This window comes from Ricinus communis, chromosome 1, assembly GCF_019578655.1.
Source record: "Ricinus communis isolate WT05 ecotype wild-type chromosome 1, ASM1957865v1, whole genome shotgun sequence".
NCBI lineage: Eukaryota > Viridiplantae > Streptophyta > Magnoliopsida > Malpighiales > Euphorbiaceae > Ricinus > Ricinus communis.
In genome coordinates this window covers 33,553,534-33,572,888 of record NC_063256.1, presented here as the reverse complement: position 1 = coordinate 33,572,888, position 19,355 = coordinate 33,553,534, and the positions used below count along the sequence as shown (strand labels likewise).

The 19,355-nt window shown below is 28.9% G+C and overlaps 1 protein-coding gene and 1 non-coding gene across 2 annotated transcripts; one reads left to right on the top strand and one right to left on the bottom strand.

Moving 5' to 3' along the window:
- The first annotated feature begins 733 nt into the window (after positions 1-733).
- LOC112536633 lies at positions 734-842 on the top strand. The gene has a single exon (XR_003080606.1). It is a non-coding gene; the product is annotated as a small nucleolar RNA R71 (small nucleolar RNA).
- Positions 843-6,155: 5,313 nt separating this feature from the next.
- LOC125369044 lies at positions 6,156-8,419 on the bottom strand. Its single transcript, XM_048370433.1, has one exon. It carries the CDS (start codon positions 7,700-7,702, stop codon positions 6,407-6,409), a length of 1,296 nt encoding a protein of 431 aa, XP_048226390.1. The 5' UTR covers positions 7,703-8,419; the 3' UTR covers positions 6,156-6,406.
- Positions 8,420-19,355: the final 10,936 nt, after the last annotated feature.

The window sequence follows — 19,355 nt, the reverse complement described above, 5'->3', positions numbered from 1 at the left end:
GCTCTTGAACAACTTCAACAATTTATCTCATTTGAGCTTCTAAATATTTTATTGAAGTCTTAATGAATCTTTTTCTCATTCCTCTCCAGCCTATCATAAATAACTGGAGTTTTTTTTCCAAAATTGGCTTCATTTGTTCATTAGATTAAAGAATTTGTTCTTGATCTTGAAAGAAAGGATTGGAGTCCCTTTGGAATTGAGAATATTGGTCTTGGTAATGAGGTTGATTTCACTTTCTCAATAATTATGGTGGGTTTTGTTCATTGTATTTCCAAGAAAAATTTGGATGGTTTCTCCAACCTGTGTTATATGTGTTGGAATAAGGGTCATTCATAGGATGCATGTGTTGGTAAGAAACCATCAAATTTGTTTGTTCATACATACTTCCTCTATAATTATCAAAAGATGAACAAATATTAGCATCATGACCATAAATACCATAAATACAGCATATCTCATTATTTGGTGAGTTTTTTTATTGAAGCAAGCATCTTAACTTGCTTAGTCAATTCAGCTAATTGCATGGCCATCTCACTACTAGCTACTACTTCATTTACTCCTACCCTTTTTGTCCTCACACTCATTTGTTGAGAATTGACTCCTAACATCTCAAAGATGTCATAAACATCATCAGCTGTCCTTTCTAACATAGCACCCCCAGTTGCATTATCAACCATGCTGATATTGTTGTGTCAACCCATCATAAAATGATTAGTTAGTTATTGGGAGTGGAAATCCATAGTATGGACATTGAAATAAAAGTAATTTGAAGCGATCCCATATTTCATGAAAAGATTCAGCATTTTTTTTATTAAAAATTAGAAATTTTAGCTCTTAATTCTTTGGTCTTCAGATGTGAATAAAATCTACTCATAAATTTTTGATAAACTTCATCCCAATTTCTCAAAGAATTAGGAAGTAAGGTCATTAACCAAGCCTTTGCTCTATCTTTCAATGAATAAGGGAAGCACATCATTCTTAATTGATCCTCATTAAGTCCAGATAATAGAAAAGTATGAACTATAATATAAAATTCTCTATTGAATGTTAATGCATCCTCACTAGGTATACTATAAAATGAAGGAAGCATATTAAAATGAATGTTCTTAAGTTCATAATTCCTAGATGCATCACCTAGAACTATGCATGAAGTAGTGTTACCAATTATAAGTCATGCATAATTTTTCATAGCCATTGGTCTTTAAGCTCCTATTTCTCGTAGTGGGTTTGCCATGATATCAACTTCTTCTTTTAATTCTTTTTCTACTTGTTTCCTGCTAAGCATATAAAATAAAAAGAAATCTCAGATTTAAAAACTTAAAAAATTTAAAATTTAAAAATAAAATAAAAAGACGTAAATAAAATACAAAATACAAAACACAAACTAAACAAACAAAATAAAAACATATAAACAAAATAAATCACAAAACATAAAAGAAACTAAGAAACACAAGACACTTTTGATAATCAATCAATATAATAAATCTGGACACAGTTTTCTGGCAACGACGCCAAAATTTGATGTATCTAATTTAGTACTCGCAAGTGTACGAACCATTCCTATAGTAAGGGTAAGTTCACTACGAGATCGATCTCTCAGGGAACTGTGAGGCCACTTATTATAGAAACTAATTATCAATACAAAATAATAAAAGTAGATCTAAACACTCTAAATCAGTATTTGAGAGAATAGTATTCTCAAAATAAAGTAACTATAAATATACAATGCAAATGCTTATGATTTTGAAACTATATGTTAAATATGGTATTTAGTCTAGCCATTTACTTAGTGTTCTCCTTGTTTTACTTTAATGCTAGATCTAATAAATGAGATAGTGATGTGCTTTTTTCCTAAGTCACTGAAGCTAATGATACAACCTAGGTTTCTTATACCAATATAGATTAAAGTAAAGATGGTGTTTCTAATACTTTTAATCTAAAATTTTTCATAACAAATATTACTAATACATATATGAAGGTAAATAAATCATTCATTAAATAAATAAATAACAAGATTCATACAAAAGTAAAAAGGCTAACCTAAACACTTATGAAAACTAACCTAATATATTTAACCCAATGATCATGATATTAAATAGAAAGACATAAAATAAGACTGAAAATTAAAGCTTCCTCTAGATTCAGGATTTCTTCAAGTAGGAAGAAGATTGTTCCTCACTCTCCACTTCTTGAAAAACTCCTTAGGTCTTAAAAAGAGTAATGAAAACTAAACTAAAATGTTTATGGAAGAACTGTAAAAAATTATGGAGAGAATAATGGTGGGCAGGTGTAGAGAGCATATAGGAGAGAACTCTCCTTCTCCCTCCAAATTAAATTTTACAGAGATATAAATAGAAAGGAGTCCTCCTCTAAATAAGCCTCCCTAGAGATATATACATAATATAAGTCTATCTAATAGATAAGACTTTAAGTATCTTTATCTCCACCAAATACTATCCTATAAATAACTCTTAATATAAATCCTAACAATTATTCAAAATACTAAAATGTCTCTTGGGCCTTGTAATTAGCAGTCCATGCATCTTAATCTTGGGCCTTGATGCGTACATGTCTAATTAAGCTTCTTTTCGAGTATTTAGCTCCATATTTTTTTCGTTTGGTTAATATTATCTGAAAATAGACAATTAAACTTAAGTGAGGTAAAAACATATTCTTTCACCATTTTATATATATAAATATATCATTAAAGCTCTAAAATATTTTTAAATATCTATATATGATTAAACCGATCAACAATGAGAAAAAGTAATATATATTTTTTTATTTTATTTATTAAAATTTGAATAGTCAAAATCATACCATAGAAAATTCATACTCCTTTTTTGCAAATTTTTAATTTGGCACTAGTAATTTAATTTATTATAATGTATAAAAAATTACACATGTAAATTTAATTTATGCAGGTTATTATTGTAATTCAAAAGAGCAAAATTATTAATTAACATAATTGTCAATTAACTAAGTGCATTTTAATAGTTTGTGGACTATAAGTATCCTCATTGAGATTCAACTTAATTGGATTAATTTCAACTAATGTTGCGAAAAAAAGTAAAAATAATAAGTTTTAAATATAAATAGAAAAATATAGTAATTTTTATTTTTTTGTTCTGACCAATTCCTTTTCCTTTATAATTTTTGCTTTTCTTTGTTTTTCTATATGTGTTTGTGTTTAGAGGTGTAAAACGATCTGAACGATTTAAATTTTACTTGGATTCGACTCGTTAAAGTTCGTTCAAAAAGTATAATGATTTGAGCTTGATTTTATTTTTAAGAATTTAAACCGAGCTTGAAAAGATAAAAGCTCGATTCGATATGTTCATAAACTTTTAAATTCATCATAGATAATATATTATCTATAATAATAAAGAAAATTTTATATTTAATTAAGATACATCTTTTATATATATATATATATATATATATATATAATTTTTCATAAACTAAAGTTTGAAAACAATAAATGACATGCAATAATCATCTTTTATGATATATTTTTTCTTATTTTTAACATAGCAAAATATCTTTACTTAATTTTTTGAATAGGTTTTTTTTATCACTTTGCTCTTATTATCCTGTGGTTTTCTTTTTACTAATTTCATTATCAAAAAAATTTATTCTGTTTTAATTTATTTTACTTTTGCTATTCTTATTTATATAATAAAAATAAATGAGATATTAAAAAATATTAATATTCTAAACAACTTGAGTTTGAACAATGATGTGTTCGGATAAGCTTAGCTTGTTTTAATCACTATTTGTGTTTTAATTTTTCTCTATCAATGCCCACCAACTTTATAGTTACCATATTCTTGCTGAAACTCCCATAATGACATTCTCCGCCTAGAGTTATTTAATCTGAGTTAACATTTCTGGATTCATTTATTCAACTCATTTCTGTCTTGAAGATTATTGATTTTTTGACAATATATGCAAGAAACCATATTTATTATCAAGTGTTGATAAAGAGACAAAATTGCAAACTAAATCTTTTATTAATTTGATTTAATTACATGTAATATTTACAATTGATAATTCATTTAATATAAGTCTAATTTTAAAAGTTTAACTCTATTAAAATTTTAAATAGATAATAACTCTAATTTTAGTTTATAATATTTTAATTATATTTTAATATTATACTAACTATTAACTTAGTTTTGTTAAAATAATTTTTAATCTAAAAAATTAGTATTTTATTTTTATTTTTAGTATTAATTATATAGTTAATCTAATATTAACTAATTAAAAATTATAAAAAACTAATTATATGAGATCAACTTAAAGTAAGTTGTTATTAATAAATTTTAGTACAGATAATGTTGTCCAAATAAATAATTAAATTAATTATTAACTAATAAAAAAAACTCTAAAATATAATTGATAGACAGCTGATTGAGATTAAATTAGCTATCAGTCGTTGATTGTTAAGTCTTACCAAATAGGTTTAATATAGTTATTGAGTAAGAAACAACTAACAGCTCTATAAAATTTCTAAATAAAACACTCCCTAAAGGCTGCATGCATCATCTAATTATAATTGTGTTATTATTTGATAATCTTTGATTGTCTTTACATTGGTGATTCGTAAAATTATAATACTGATCATAAAATATCAACTTATATATTTAAAGTTACTTAATTTTGAATAATGAACTAAATTTAAATTTATATGCAATGCACATAAATAAATAAATATTTCTTCAACCAAAAAGATATTTAATTATTATCAATCCAAATAATGATAATAGCTGGGATATATGTTAGACATCTAAACTTAAATAGAATATTAGAAATAAAAGGCTTAGTTTTATAATTTTTTAAGGTGTTTACTATATTTTATATATTAAATTAAAATAAATTACTTGTGTATAAATCTTTAAATAAAATTAATTTCTAGTGAATTTTAAATTTTTGTAATAATCTATTAAATTTTTTTATTGCTAGCTATAATCAATATAAATTTTATGAGGTATAATAGATTAATTTGTAGATGAATTTACTATAATTTAAGGATTTTTTTATTATCTTAACATTAAAAATATTTATGACGATAAATTTAAAATATATATAATATTTTATTTTTTAGATGATAATAATTCAAGTATTTAATATTCACACGGAAATAAAAAAAATACTTTTTTCATAACAAATAGTCAACTTTTAATTTATACGTGGATATATTAAATTTATCATAAAATTTAAAAGACTAAAATGTTAATTTCTTTTTTCAAATAAAAAATAAAATGTTATTAATGGAAAACGAAAAAAAATAAACTAAAAGAGACATTTTTAATTTTTAATAATTATAAGACTCGCATAATAGAGTTAATTGATTATATTTTTTTAATATTTTTATCAACTAACTAATTTATTCTGAATATATTATTCTTTAATATAACAAAATAGTAATATTAATTTATTAAATAAATTACTACATTAATTTTTATTTTAATTATTTTAATTTATTAATATATAAATAATAACGAGTCAAATTATTATAATTCACGTTCGTTGCACGTGAAAAAAAAATTATTATATATAAAAGTACGAAATTAAAGAAATTAAACTAACTAAAATATTCTTATAATTAATTAACAATTACTAACTTATTCTACCATAATTCTATATGTAATTGATTTATTTTTAATTCTAATAGAATTAATTAGTGCTGTCACTCACTATATATAGGATACATGAATGTTGCCTAAATCACTTGTAGTGATTATCTAATTATTGCTGTATTAAGCTTACTGTTGTTGTTTATTTTCATGCCTGGCCAATTCAAATTAGGATTATTTAAATTTTGTCTTTTATATTTTTTTTTATATTTATTAAGTTTATAAAATATACAATAACACAAAAAAAAAATATTTATAAAATAGTTAAATATGTTTAATAAATATTATATATCGAATATTTCTATACTAATGAGTAATACCAGAGTATATATATATATATATATATATATATATATTTATATAATACCGAATAGAGAGAGTAATAGGTATTCTGAATTATGTAATTATGTTATATAACACATGCACCTTTTATTGCACTAAGAACAACATGAGAAATGTTATAAATGCTTGAAAAGCAAGTAGTAATTCTATAGCCACCAAAGAATTAACCACTAATTTCAGAAAAACAATACACAAATCTAAGAAATTGTTATTTATGAAAGTTAATGAAACCCATATTTGAAGAAATGTTACCCATCAACATGGAGGAAGGAGAGGTTAAAACAAAGACTAAAGGATACACTAAATGTTTTCAGTCATGAAATTCAACTGATGGATCAAAGCCGAGAGAAACCCAATAAATTAAACTCCATATCCTGCAAGAACAAAGCTAATTAATATCATATATGTAGCAGCAGTTGAATTTATTAGAAAAATGCCCTACTTCCATAGAACACCCTTGATCCATCTTTTTTCTTCTTGTCAACCTCTAGTGTATTGCTATGACTTTGAATCAGGTCTCCAGGATCTTCATGTTCAGGCTTGTCAAGATCCATAGGAAGTTTCATCTTGGCTAAAGATTCAGTAAACTGCTGCATGCTTCTCATGTACATGTCTACTATTTGTTGCTGCATTACTGACTGTTGTTCTGCTTCAAGGTTGATATTCCCTAATGGAGATGAAAACACTTGACTGAATTTAACAGAATCTATGCTACTTCCTTCCTTATTGCTCTCCTCATCTTTGCTCGAAAAACTCGAATCCTTATCCTCTCTTACTTCACTTCCTTTCTTTGATGTTGGAGTGTCAGGACAAGTGCTTGATCCATGATTAACTTCAGTAGTGACTGATGAATGACCCCCTAGAAGATTAGTACCTTTTTTATCAATGGAATCATCGCTTAAGCTAGTCGTAGTGGAGCTCAGGAAACCTGAATTCTGTATGCTACTATCAGTAGGAGAAGCTGAATCCCCTTGATTTTCTTCAGGAGAATTTGCAGTCATCTCATAGTCCACAATAAGGTTAGGAGAAGCACCAAGATGGAGAAATGAACCAGGTTTTGAACCCAAACCATCAAAATATTCAGACACCATTTGTTGATTCTCTCTAACAACATTGATGTCAGGAAATTCGATCCGCGAATACTCGACAGGATCAAGAATAACTTGTGATATTTTTCTATCCAGCAACACAACTTCAGCTGATATGGAAGCAGCAGGTGTTGATGATGAAGGATTGGCAGGCAAAGATTTGTTCAAAGAAAGAGACAATTGGACAGTACCAGCAGGTGAATGAAAGAGATCAGTTGAGGAAAGGCTATAATCTTCAGTTACTTTTCCTTTGCCAATGATTTGTGAAATTGGGACTAAAGCAAATCCCAAAAGTTGATCTTCCATGTAATTTCTAGCTCTACTAAGCATCCAAATCTCACATTTCAGAACTGCATCAAGTTGAGTGACTTTGATCACTAGTTTTTCATTGAATTCTGGGTTCTTTCCGCCTCCATTGATGATTCTAGTTGAGTGAGTCTCGTCTGGGTTATAAGTAAGAGAGAATTTTGCATACACGTCTTGGTTATCATAGATGCATATGTTATGAATATTCCTAGCATGGTGAACATATATTTCAAGAATCCCGGACTCTTCAGGATCACCATCCCCATCAGTCATTGTGTTCGAACTCGGATTGTATCGGAACACTCTAGCTTGATTGAAAGAATCCATTGCAAGAAAATAAATCTTTCTGAATTGGATGATTCAAGGGGTTTCTAAGATATATATATATATATATATATAGTGCTTGGATTTGGCAAGAAACAGAACAAGAACAGAGCTGAAACAGAACAAACTGATATAGAATGATATAAAAAGAGATCCTACACCTACTTGAATCTCCCTTTTGGAAACCAATGATACCTTCTAAAAGTATTAAAAGAAGAATGCATGAAAGCAAAGGCAAGATTTAATAAGAGAAAGAATGTTTTAGAAGGAAAGAGAACATAAAAGAACAGAACAAAAACAGAATTGTTTCAGAGAGTAGTAGTAGTAGTTAGTAGTAAAAAGATTGATTACTTGCAAAGCATTGAAGCTTTTCTTTTCTCCTCTAGTTTTTATATTATCTCCTTTTTGTATATAGGTTGGTGACACTATCAATCCATGAATTCAAGGAAAAGGGTCGACATGAGGGAAAGGAAAAAGAAAAAAAAGGTGAGAGAAAGAGTGACTTACAGTGGAAATGGGGGTGAGCTTGCTTTGTGCAAGTTGAAGAGGTGGGTATATGGGTAGTAGTAGGTGAGAATCAAGAAAGAAGAGAAGAAAATCAGAAGAAGATAAATGATGATGATGATGATGATGATGTTAAAAGTTGTTTTCATGTGCCCACTTTTTTTTGTTTTTTAAAAATTCACATGCTTCTCTTTTTCTATAAGAGAAGGATTGGTTGGGTGGGAGATGGATTTTGCTTTGCTTGACATTGCAGCTTCCACTTCCGGTGACTAATTTTGCTCCACTGAGCTAATTGGAGGACCCACTTCAATTATCATTTTTCTCCACCTATCTCCCTCTTTTAGATGCTCTCCTATGCTTCAACACAATGTAAATCACTACTTCAAGGCCTTTTGTTGAACAAAGGAAAAATGTAATAATGCATACAAATTAACTCCTGTTTAATTCCTTTGCATCAAGGGAAAAAGGAAAAGAAAGCTACATGTGATTCAACATTTAATGCATACTATTCCATCTTCCAAAACTAAGAAAATGTCCAAAAGAATTGCATGACTTTTTCTTTATGTTCAAAACCCTACTATAGTAGTGAATTTGTAGTCATGTTATTTGCTATGTTTACTGAATCTCCATTTCAAATGACAAGTTGAAATGATTGGCCTAATATGAGAAAGTGACTGAATTCTAGCTCATTTCTGTCTCTTCTCCCTTTCCAATGGTTAGGCTACACTATGGTATTTTTCATTATCTACACTATTATGTGCTGAAACCTTAACTCTATTTTGACAGGAGTTATTGTATATACATCTACTATTGACCACGGATAATGGTATAGCTAAGTTTTACAGTCTTGCTGTAGAAGAACTGTAAAATAATATGTTTGGTAATTCTGTTAGAGTGTTAAAAAAGCAGATTATTATTGGTTGTAACTTTGCAATATGAATGTGAATGGGATTATACCTAACAAACCAATTGATATTGGCTTCTCTGTGAATGTGAATGGAACTTTAGATAACAAACTTTTTTCAATTGTCACGAGGTCGCCCATACTCAATTCAACCAAACCCAAAGGATTCTTATACTATTTGGCCTCATATATCAATGAAATGAGGACTAATTGTTGGAAAATGCATGACAGTGACGCAATGGAAATTCTAAACATTTCACATTTCATGAAAATTAAAATTACAAGTTGTAATTGAAGATTTAAATTGAAAAAAGAAAATAGTTTTTCTTTTATGAATATGAAGAACACAAAGAAAAAGACTACAATCTTAGAAGAGCGAAATTCGATTTTTGATTGTTGATAATGTTTCTGTTAGAGAATCAAATTGAGATTTGTAATTGCAAATCCTCTAGATTATCTCATACAATCAACCTCAAGCAAAGCTATTCAATCTTTAAAGATGAAGAACTCTTTCTCCACTCTCAAGTTTTCTACTATGATAATATTGTTATAATAGTAAATATGTCAAATTATCTCTATTTTCTTTTGATTATAGGAGTAAAAAACTCTCCTACATAGTGTTAAAGATTCATAATCCTTAACACAGTTGTACAAACACATGTCATCATAAAACTCTTTTATAATGACACGTGTCAAACTATATTGACACCACATGTCAAGCTACTTTCTTAACACATGTCATCATAAACTCTTTTGGTGATGACATGTTTCAAACTGCTTTCCTAACACATGTCATCATAAAATTATTTTATAATGACACATGCCTAGATGCTTTCTCTACACATGTCATTATAAACTTTTTTATGATGACACATGTCAAGTTACTTTCATGACACGTGTCATCATAAAACCCTTTTATGATGACACGTTTCAAGCTGTTGTATAAATATATGTTATTACAAACCTTTTGTGATGACATGTGTCAAGCTCTTTCAATATATAACACTTATATATTATACATTATTATTAGTTAGACATTTACAGACTTTAACTTCAAAAGATGCTAGTGTTCCTACTCGAGGTACAAGTCAAGTCCATCGCCTTACTTGAGTTGATCTTAACATGTGTGACTTTTTAGGTTCATTATTAATTGGCAATGAGAATTTAATATTAAACTCTTTAATATTAATTAAAACACTTTAATCAACTAAAGAAACAATTAAATAATTGTCCCTCAATCGTTCCTATAAATTATAATTGATGTCTAGTAACATATTATAATTATCTAATTAATAATAAAGGCATTGATCATCCATGAACCCTTTATTTATGATTACCGTGTAATTAAATTCTTCATTGAATAATATCCCGATCAAGTGAGGATCATGGAATAGTCAAATCCACTAACTTGATTCTATGACCAAATCTAGGATACATCTCAACTAAATATGATTAATGCGAAAATCTATTTTCTATTAATCATAATTACCTCAGCCAATGATTTCTTAGTCAAGATGTTATCGAATTGCATAGGATATTCTCCTTGTTTACTCAAGGCAATGGATTCCTTGTTGATGAACACCTGCCTCCATGCATATGAAACTGGAGCCACTATCTGCAAGTACCTATTCTAGGTATGAATGAATATCTAAAGCATAAACAAATTCCAATTACATATTCAGGAGACAACTCACCTCAAGTCTGAAGATTAATTACACCATCATAACTTAATAATGAATCAGTGACTTGAGTAAATTATTCATGTGATTTGTTATTTCTTCAAATCATGTTCAGTCCACTCATCTCACAAGTGACCCATAATGATTAACTTAGTAACTCATACCAAATGGCATGAGACTCACCAACTTATATATATTAGTATCTCATACTAATCATAGGGTTAAACACATTATGTTGGTCTTTTGGATTAAAGATATCTAATATTTAATCTTACGACCAAGAACTATTTTATAATATTTATTCTACAAATCATCTGTCACTCATATTCTCAGCTCTTGAGAATAGAGTCTTTAATAAATATTATTGGACCCATTCAATAATTATATTACTACAAAAATGAATGATAGACAACTACCATTAAATAAAAAGATATTCATTACATAATAATATCACAATGTATGAATCAAAAAGCAAAAGTCTAATTGGCTTTTAGGATATACATTTAACGCTAATGACTATAATAAAACAAAAGGAAATATAAAACAAAAGAAAGAGGAAATTCTTAATGAAGCAAAAGAAGTTAATATCTGGAGAATAAACTGAAGTCTTATACAAGTAAAAAGAATTACATCAGTTGCTGATATTTAAAGACTCAAACATAACTAATTCTCCTTAAATGAAGATACAAGAAAATCCTAACAGATTTGAGTAGAATACTCTTTTATTGATATTTCACTATTTGACTGAAACTAACCCAAAAAATAGGAACAGAAAATGACTTGGTCATAGTAAATAAATAATAGCAAAATGAACCAAAAGAATGCATTAATTTATAAGACTCTCCCTTAGTGTATACTTACGGTTAACGACACCAAGAGTAGCTCTGAAGTTTTTGAACTTATATCTGCCTAGAGCCTTTGTAAATATATCTACAACTTGATTGCTAGTATGAATTCCTTTCAACTCAATTTCCTAGTTCAACACTTTTTTCCAAACAAAGTGGTGACGAGTTTCAATATGTTTTGTACGCCCATGAAAAATTGGATTGGAAGCAAGTTTGATTGCACTTTCATTATCACAATGAATTTGCACAGCATAATCAACCTTAGAAAAAATCTCTCCCATCAAACATTTTAACCAAATGCATTCCTGTGCAGCCATTGTTGCTGCCATGTATTGAAAGCAATGGGTTGCTTCTTACTGCACCATGAGACAACAGCTGAGCCAATATTAAAACAGTACCCTGAAGTTGAACGACGATCACTTGCATCTCCTGCCCAATCCGCGTCAGTAAAACCATATAACAAAAAATCACATGATTTCTTGTAAATAAGACCAAAATCAGTTGAACCCTTTACATATCGTAGAATTCTCTTGGCAACATCTAAATGAGGAGTTCTTGGATTTTGCATAAACTGGGAGATAACACTAACAAAATAAGCAATTTCTGGTCTTGTAATTTTCAAGTAGATCAGACTCCCAACAAGTTGCCTAAATGTTACAGCATCCTTCAAGAATTGCCCCTCTTCTTTGTTAAGCTTGAGATGTGATTCCATAGGAGTTGACATTTCCTTTGACTCCCCCATGCCAAAACACTGCAAAAGACTCTTTGTATATCTTCTTTGAGATATAAAGTATCCCTGTTCTATTTCCTCCACTTCTAGGCCAAGAAAACATCCAATCTGACCCAAGTTTTTTATTTCAAAACGAATTGATAAATCATTCCTTAAGCGAGAAATTTCAGCTTTATCGCTTCCGGTAATTATCATGTCATCGACATACAACAAAACCAGCAAATGTATTCTTGATTCTAATTTGATAAACAAAGTCAAATCTGAATCAGAAACTTTGAATCCACAAAAGATGAAATATTGAGAAATTTTACCATACCAAGCACGGGGAGCTTGTTTGAGTCTGTACAACGCCTTCTTCAATCGACAAACATGATTAGGAAGTTGTTCAGAGGCAAAACCTTGAAGTTGTTCCATTAAAACTTCACGATCCAGCTCACTATAAAGAAATGCATTCTTTACATCAAGTTGCCATAGCTTCCAACTTCTAAATGCAGCAAAAGAAATGACTGATCTCACAGTCACCATTTTTGCAACAGGACTAAAAGTCTCCTCATAATCAAGCCCATAGCTTCGAGAGAAACCACGGGTAACCAGAGGGGCTTTGCATCTGTCAGTTATGCCATCTGGTTTCTTCTTTAAACGATAAACCCATTTACATGTAATCGATGTGCAATTTTCTGGCCTTGGAACAAGCTCCCACATATCATTTTTCTTTAAAGCTTCAATCTCTTCTTTCATTGTAAGTTCCCATTCTTGACAGCCTTTAGCTTCATCATAACACACTAGTTCTTATTCATTCAGTGCTCTAACAAAGAAGCAAGAGGTTACACTACAGTGATTAAGTTGTACTTCATAGTCTTTAAGGTGACTTGGTTGCTTTGTGTCCCTCAAAGATCTTCTAATTGTTTGTTCACCATCTTTTGAACTTGTGGAATTCATTCTTAAGGCTGCTGATTCATCACTTCTTTTTGCATCTGCTTCAAGGAATATCTCCAAATTTTGTTGATCATCATCAAGCAAAACATTTTTATTGGTTGATTTTTTAGCTAAGTACAAAGATGATAGCTCATCAAATACAACAAAAGGAAATATAAAACAAAAGAAAAAGGAAATTCTTAATGATCTGGAGAATAAACTGAAGTCTTATACAAGTAAAAAGAATTACATCAGTTGCTGATATTTAAAGACTCAAACTTAACTAATTCTCCTTAAATGAAGATACAAGAAAATTCTAATAGATTTGAGTAGAATACTCTTCTTTTGATACTTCACTATTTGACTGAAACTAACCCAAAAAATAGGAATAGAAAATGACTTGATCACAGTAAATAAATAACAGCAAAATGAACCAAAAGAATGCACTAATTTATAAGATATAACCAATAATTTATTACATGTTGTTGACTTATTTTTAGTGCCCCATTATTTAAAACATTGGAATAAACATTTATCCAATTATAAATTTTTATTTATTTATTTCCAACTTATTTATATATCATTGATTATAGAAGCAATAAACTCTATTAATATGAATCGTCTATTAATATGAATGGACAATTAACTGAAAGACTTGAATTCGAGATCTCTTTATTCTTACAAATAAAAATACTAATTTGAAATTGTATAATAAAGGTATGTTTTATTTTATTTTATGTCTTTGGTTTTCTAAATTTCAAAAGCCACTTTTTTTATAGAAAAAAAAAAAGGAAAATAAGTTGATATTAACTCCTAATTGTTAACTTGATACATAATATTTTCTTTTCCAATTGTTGGGTTAATCTTTTTCATGACATTAATTTAAAATCACAAAAGAAATAATATCCAAGAAAATTTTGGTCAATTGTGTTGAAAGAGCAAATTCTAAAAAAAAATTCTTATTGAAGCATTTATATATATATAAGGAAGTTTCTTCAATAAAATGTTAAGAAAGTAGGTGGCAGGGTGCTTTCAGTGGATGAGTGTAGGGGCCATCCTATTGATTAGAAATTGAAGAAATAAGCACACATGCATTTCTAACATTTTACCTTTGGCACCTTCTTCACTCATTCTCTGGCAAGTATAAGGTTAATTTAGGTACATTATGTCTAGAATTGGACCAGAAGAGTCAAGTTTTTCCTTTTTCTTTTTCCTGATTTCTTTTTGTAACTTTGTATTTTATTTCAATTAAACACATTGAAAAGAATCACATAAAGCTAAAGAAACTCTTTCAGAAAATATATATATATATATATATATATATATATATATATATATATATATGGATGCTTACACAGTATTTGATTGAAATCCGTAAAATTTAAAAAATTTATTTAAAAAATTTAAAATTTATATACTTTAAATGGAGTGAAAGTTCTACTTAATCAAATTTGTGTAGAATTGATTATAGTTAAACTAAATTCTATCAAAATAAATAGAATTTCTAAATGAATTCCACATTAGTAGGTCAATACATTCTATAATATAAAAATATCTTTTTCAATTTTCTCGTTTCTATTTTATTTTCTCTTTTATATTTTTTAATGAATTTCAACTAAATATAGTATTAATTTAAAAAATATATATATTTAAAAAGATTTTATCATAATTTGCTCAACATACCTTACTCTCTTAACAAAATACAATATAATAGTTAAGGTACTACACGTCCTGAAGAAAAAGTCAAGTAGGTGAAGATCATATAAATGAACTTTAAATAATATGTCATATCGACAAAATATTTGTTGCATTAGTACCATAATATTTCTCCTTTTATGAATTTATTTGTTTATTTATTATTATTATTGACTTTTTATTCATTATCATTTTTCGTTTATCAAATATCTTTAATATTATTTATATTATTATAATTATTATTATATGTATTATTATTAATATTTAAAAGAACTTATTCTTAATTGAAATAATAGTATAACATAATAAATCCTTTTACTATTTACTATTACTAAATTTCATTTTTAGAAAATGGGCGGTTTGAGATCGAAACCGCCAGTCCAATTCTAAAAAATATTGAACCAGCCCTAAATCGGCCCCCTCTAATTTTAGTTCTCTTTAAGTTGATTTTGAGTTTGACCAATTTGTTCCGGTTTAGTTTCAGTTTCAAACCGACTCGTGGTCAGATCTAGCTCAAGTTGTCTTGAATTTCGATCAAGTATCAAATTAACTTATCAAATTCTGATATAAATTTTAAATTATTTTTTTTTATTTCTTAATCTCATGAATATTATCAAGTAAAATCCTACAAATTTAATAGTCTCATAATCAAATGCAATATCAGAAAATCCAACATTTTTCTATAAAATTTAAACTAAATTGTGAGAATTTTAACTTAAATTATTTTTTCTGAATAGTTGTTAATATAATTAGTTCTTGAGATATTATATATAAATGAATTTATGCCAATTATTTTATTTAACGATTAATAATTTATAAAGTAGTAATTTTAAAAAATTATAAACTCAGAGATAAAATTACAAAAAAATTTCTTAAAATTATATTTGAAAATTAAAAAAAAAAGTGATGAATCAATAAAACATTTTTTACTGATTAATCATTTCTTAAAATTCACTACAAAATGAATTTTCATAACTCTTATTACCATCTTACTCTTAACTCAGGCCTATTTCCATCCCGGCTACCCTATTTCAATATGCCAAAAGAAAATTCTTAGCTTTAGCCTTTAAGCTGATAAGCAGATTACCCCTTAATCTATTTTGTGATACTTATAAGGGTATATTTAATTAAGACTTTTAAAGACTTTGATAGAGTTTAAAAGTCGGGATGTATTTAATAATGACTTTGAAAAATTTTGTATAAGTTATGAGGTATTCAATATATACTTTTAAAAAGTCTTTAAAAGTTAAAGTAATATTCAATTACAACTTTTATAAAGTTTTTAAAAATAAATTAGTATTTAAAAAGTCATTAACTTTTTATATACATGAACTTTCATATACTTTTATTGAAATGCATTGTTATGAATGAAAATTTTCAAGATTTCTCTTTCACTTTTCGTCAAGATTTTAAAATTTTTTTTTTTTGAAAACCCATATTTCTTCTTTTCAAAATTTCTTACATTATTGTCTTCATTTCTCTTTATTATATTCTCCATCTTAAAAGATATAAGAAATGATGAAATTTTAAAAGCTAAAAGTTATTTACTAATAATACTTTCTTATACTCGCACATATAAAAAATACTTAAAAGATTTTTATTTTAAAAGAATATTTAAAATAATTTAATTTTAAAAGAGTCTCATAAAAAATATGAATTTAAAATGAAACATTAATGAATTGTTTTGAGTAAACATCCCACCATATATAGATTTTTAGATTTTATTAAGAAGATTATTTGGATAATTTCTTATTGTCACGATCCGATCTGTAGGCTCGTGACCAGCATTAGGGAATGGTTAGGTGTAAGGCTATCAAATCCCTTAGTAAGCCTAACACGCTCTTACTTAATCAAATCTCATATGATGCTACTGATGGTACAATCCACGGTACTGATTCACAATCTAACTTAACTATTCAATTCTACATATTTAATTTGGTCTGCCAGAAGAATTAGGCGAGACCCGAAACTACAAAAAATTACAACTGATAAGTCTACTATTTCTACTGCGGAGAATCTAAATTTTTACAAGTCAGTATACTGAATCAAACACGTCACCCGATTATGAAGGAGTCGAGTTGCTTGATAAAAGCCGTGGGAAGACTAACAAACACATATCTAAAAAACAGTAAAATTGAAACTGTAAATCTCGAGAGTGAGTTAAAATCATATATCCCAAAAATAATTTCAAACACTTCAATAACACATTTAGTGATTTGGAAATAAACATTATGTCATACAACAATATTCATGTCATGCCATGCTTAAATAAAATAAAATAAAATAAAATAAATATAACTTCACATACAACAGGACGGGGTACCACAGCAGAACTTTACTCTCAACACTAACATCTCGACTTTCTCATTCTAACAGAACTGGCGCCCAAAGAGCGAAGCTCGATCAAGGTCCTTAAATCCAGTTCAGCCACTTAATTATCATTAATACTCTTAGCCTTTCGGCTCTCTTACTCCAATAAGACTGGCGCCCAGAGAGCGAAGCTCGACTAGGATCCTTAACTCCAGTCTGGTCACTTAGGTTCCAAATAAGCCTGCGCCCAGAGAGTAATGCTCGACCAGGGACCTTTACTCCGGCAAACACACTCTACCAAGCCCAGAGAGCGATGCTCGACCAAGGCAAGTCCTAAACTTTTCTTTTTAAACTTACCAATTTACCCTTTCTTTCGTCACTCTCGGATCCATACTGATACACTCATCAAACTAATATGTTTTACTGTCGTCCCATCCTGTGTCATCAGACAATAATAAATTCAGTGATAAAGAACATGATATATATATATATATATATATATATATATATATATATATATATATATATATATATGAATAGTAATCAAAGAGTATGATATATATGAATAACAATTAAATGAATAATTTAAACTTACAATCATTTAATCGCAATAGCTATTTAAAATTACACGTGCATAGCATATATATGACTTTAACTCACAGCTTTGACGACCGCCTAGCTCTATTTTAATGCCTCGGGTGGAGCGAGCCAAACAGACGGATTATTTAATCATAAAAAATAATTTATCAATAACACTGAAACAATTGACAATTAACCCTAGATCTAGATTCCTAGGACTGACTGTCTAAAATCTCGACTCAGAAGAATTCTACCAAAAATCCGGCAGAATCTCCCCTAAAATATGGACATTTACCCTCCAGAAAACGGGTCCAGGACCTGCCAGAAAACACTTCAAATATTCTACAATTCAATATAACAGGAGTCGGGTCCCCAAGATTTCGACTCCGCCACACATCACAAATCATATCTAATGGCAAACAGTCTGACAAACTAATTATTTTAACTAACAATATATTTTCAAAAGCTCAACACAATTCAACAAATATATAAATTTATCAAAGAATTCTAAAATCAACGGGCCAGAGAAATTACCTAGACGTTTGATCGCTCGGTCGACTCGCCTCCAGCCGCCGGAGTCCAATCGACGATCTGAACACACCAATGGACTCGAAACAACGCGCTGATGACGATTCTCGCTTCTGATTTTCCGATCCGACCCTCGATCATCCGGAGAGATTTATGGACGATCTAGGCCGTCGATTTATAAACGGAGTCTGATCGCCACGAAACCGGTGCCATTGCGAAGTTTGAGCTGAGGGGAGTCTAGATATGTCCTCCGATCATCCATCCCTCGCTAGAGCTCGCCAGAAAACACCGCTGCCAACACCTCGCCGGAACTCCCTCCTCCGGCCACTAAAGTCGACGCCGCCACAGCCAAAAAGAAGCTCTCACTGAGGGAAGTCGATCGCCACCAGAATCAGCGGCTACCATCGTAGGAAACGCACGCACGGCGGTAAGGAAGTTTTGGCTGCCTTACTCCACGCTGGCCATTGCCGACGCCACCGTAGCCCGCTTCTTTCTTCTTCTTCCTCCCTTCCTTTCTCTCTCCCCGATTCTTTTCTTCTTTTCTTCATCTCCATATCGACTTTTGGTCCCTGAAATTTTCTTTCTTACCTTTTGGTCCCTCAACTTTTTTAATTACAACAATTTCGTCCAGCAAAATTTCCAATTAACCCTTAAACTTTTTTTTAGCCTTTCAATTAAGCCCCTAACTAATTAATTTGGGCAAAATTAAAATTATTGAAAATATATAATTATATATACACCCTTGCTTTTAAATGTAAAATTATCAAAAAGCCCTTACCGACATATTTATTTACAAAATACCAAACATACAAATTTTCATTAAAACCCCATATTAATAAAATTATACTTTTAATCCTTATTCTAAAATAAATTTCCAATTTAATCCTAGCACACAATTAATTTAATTAATCAATTTGCTAAGATACCCTTTTCCCCAACAATTCTTTTATAAAATATCCTTTACAAT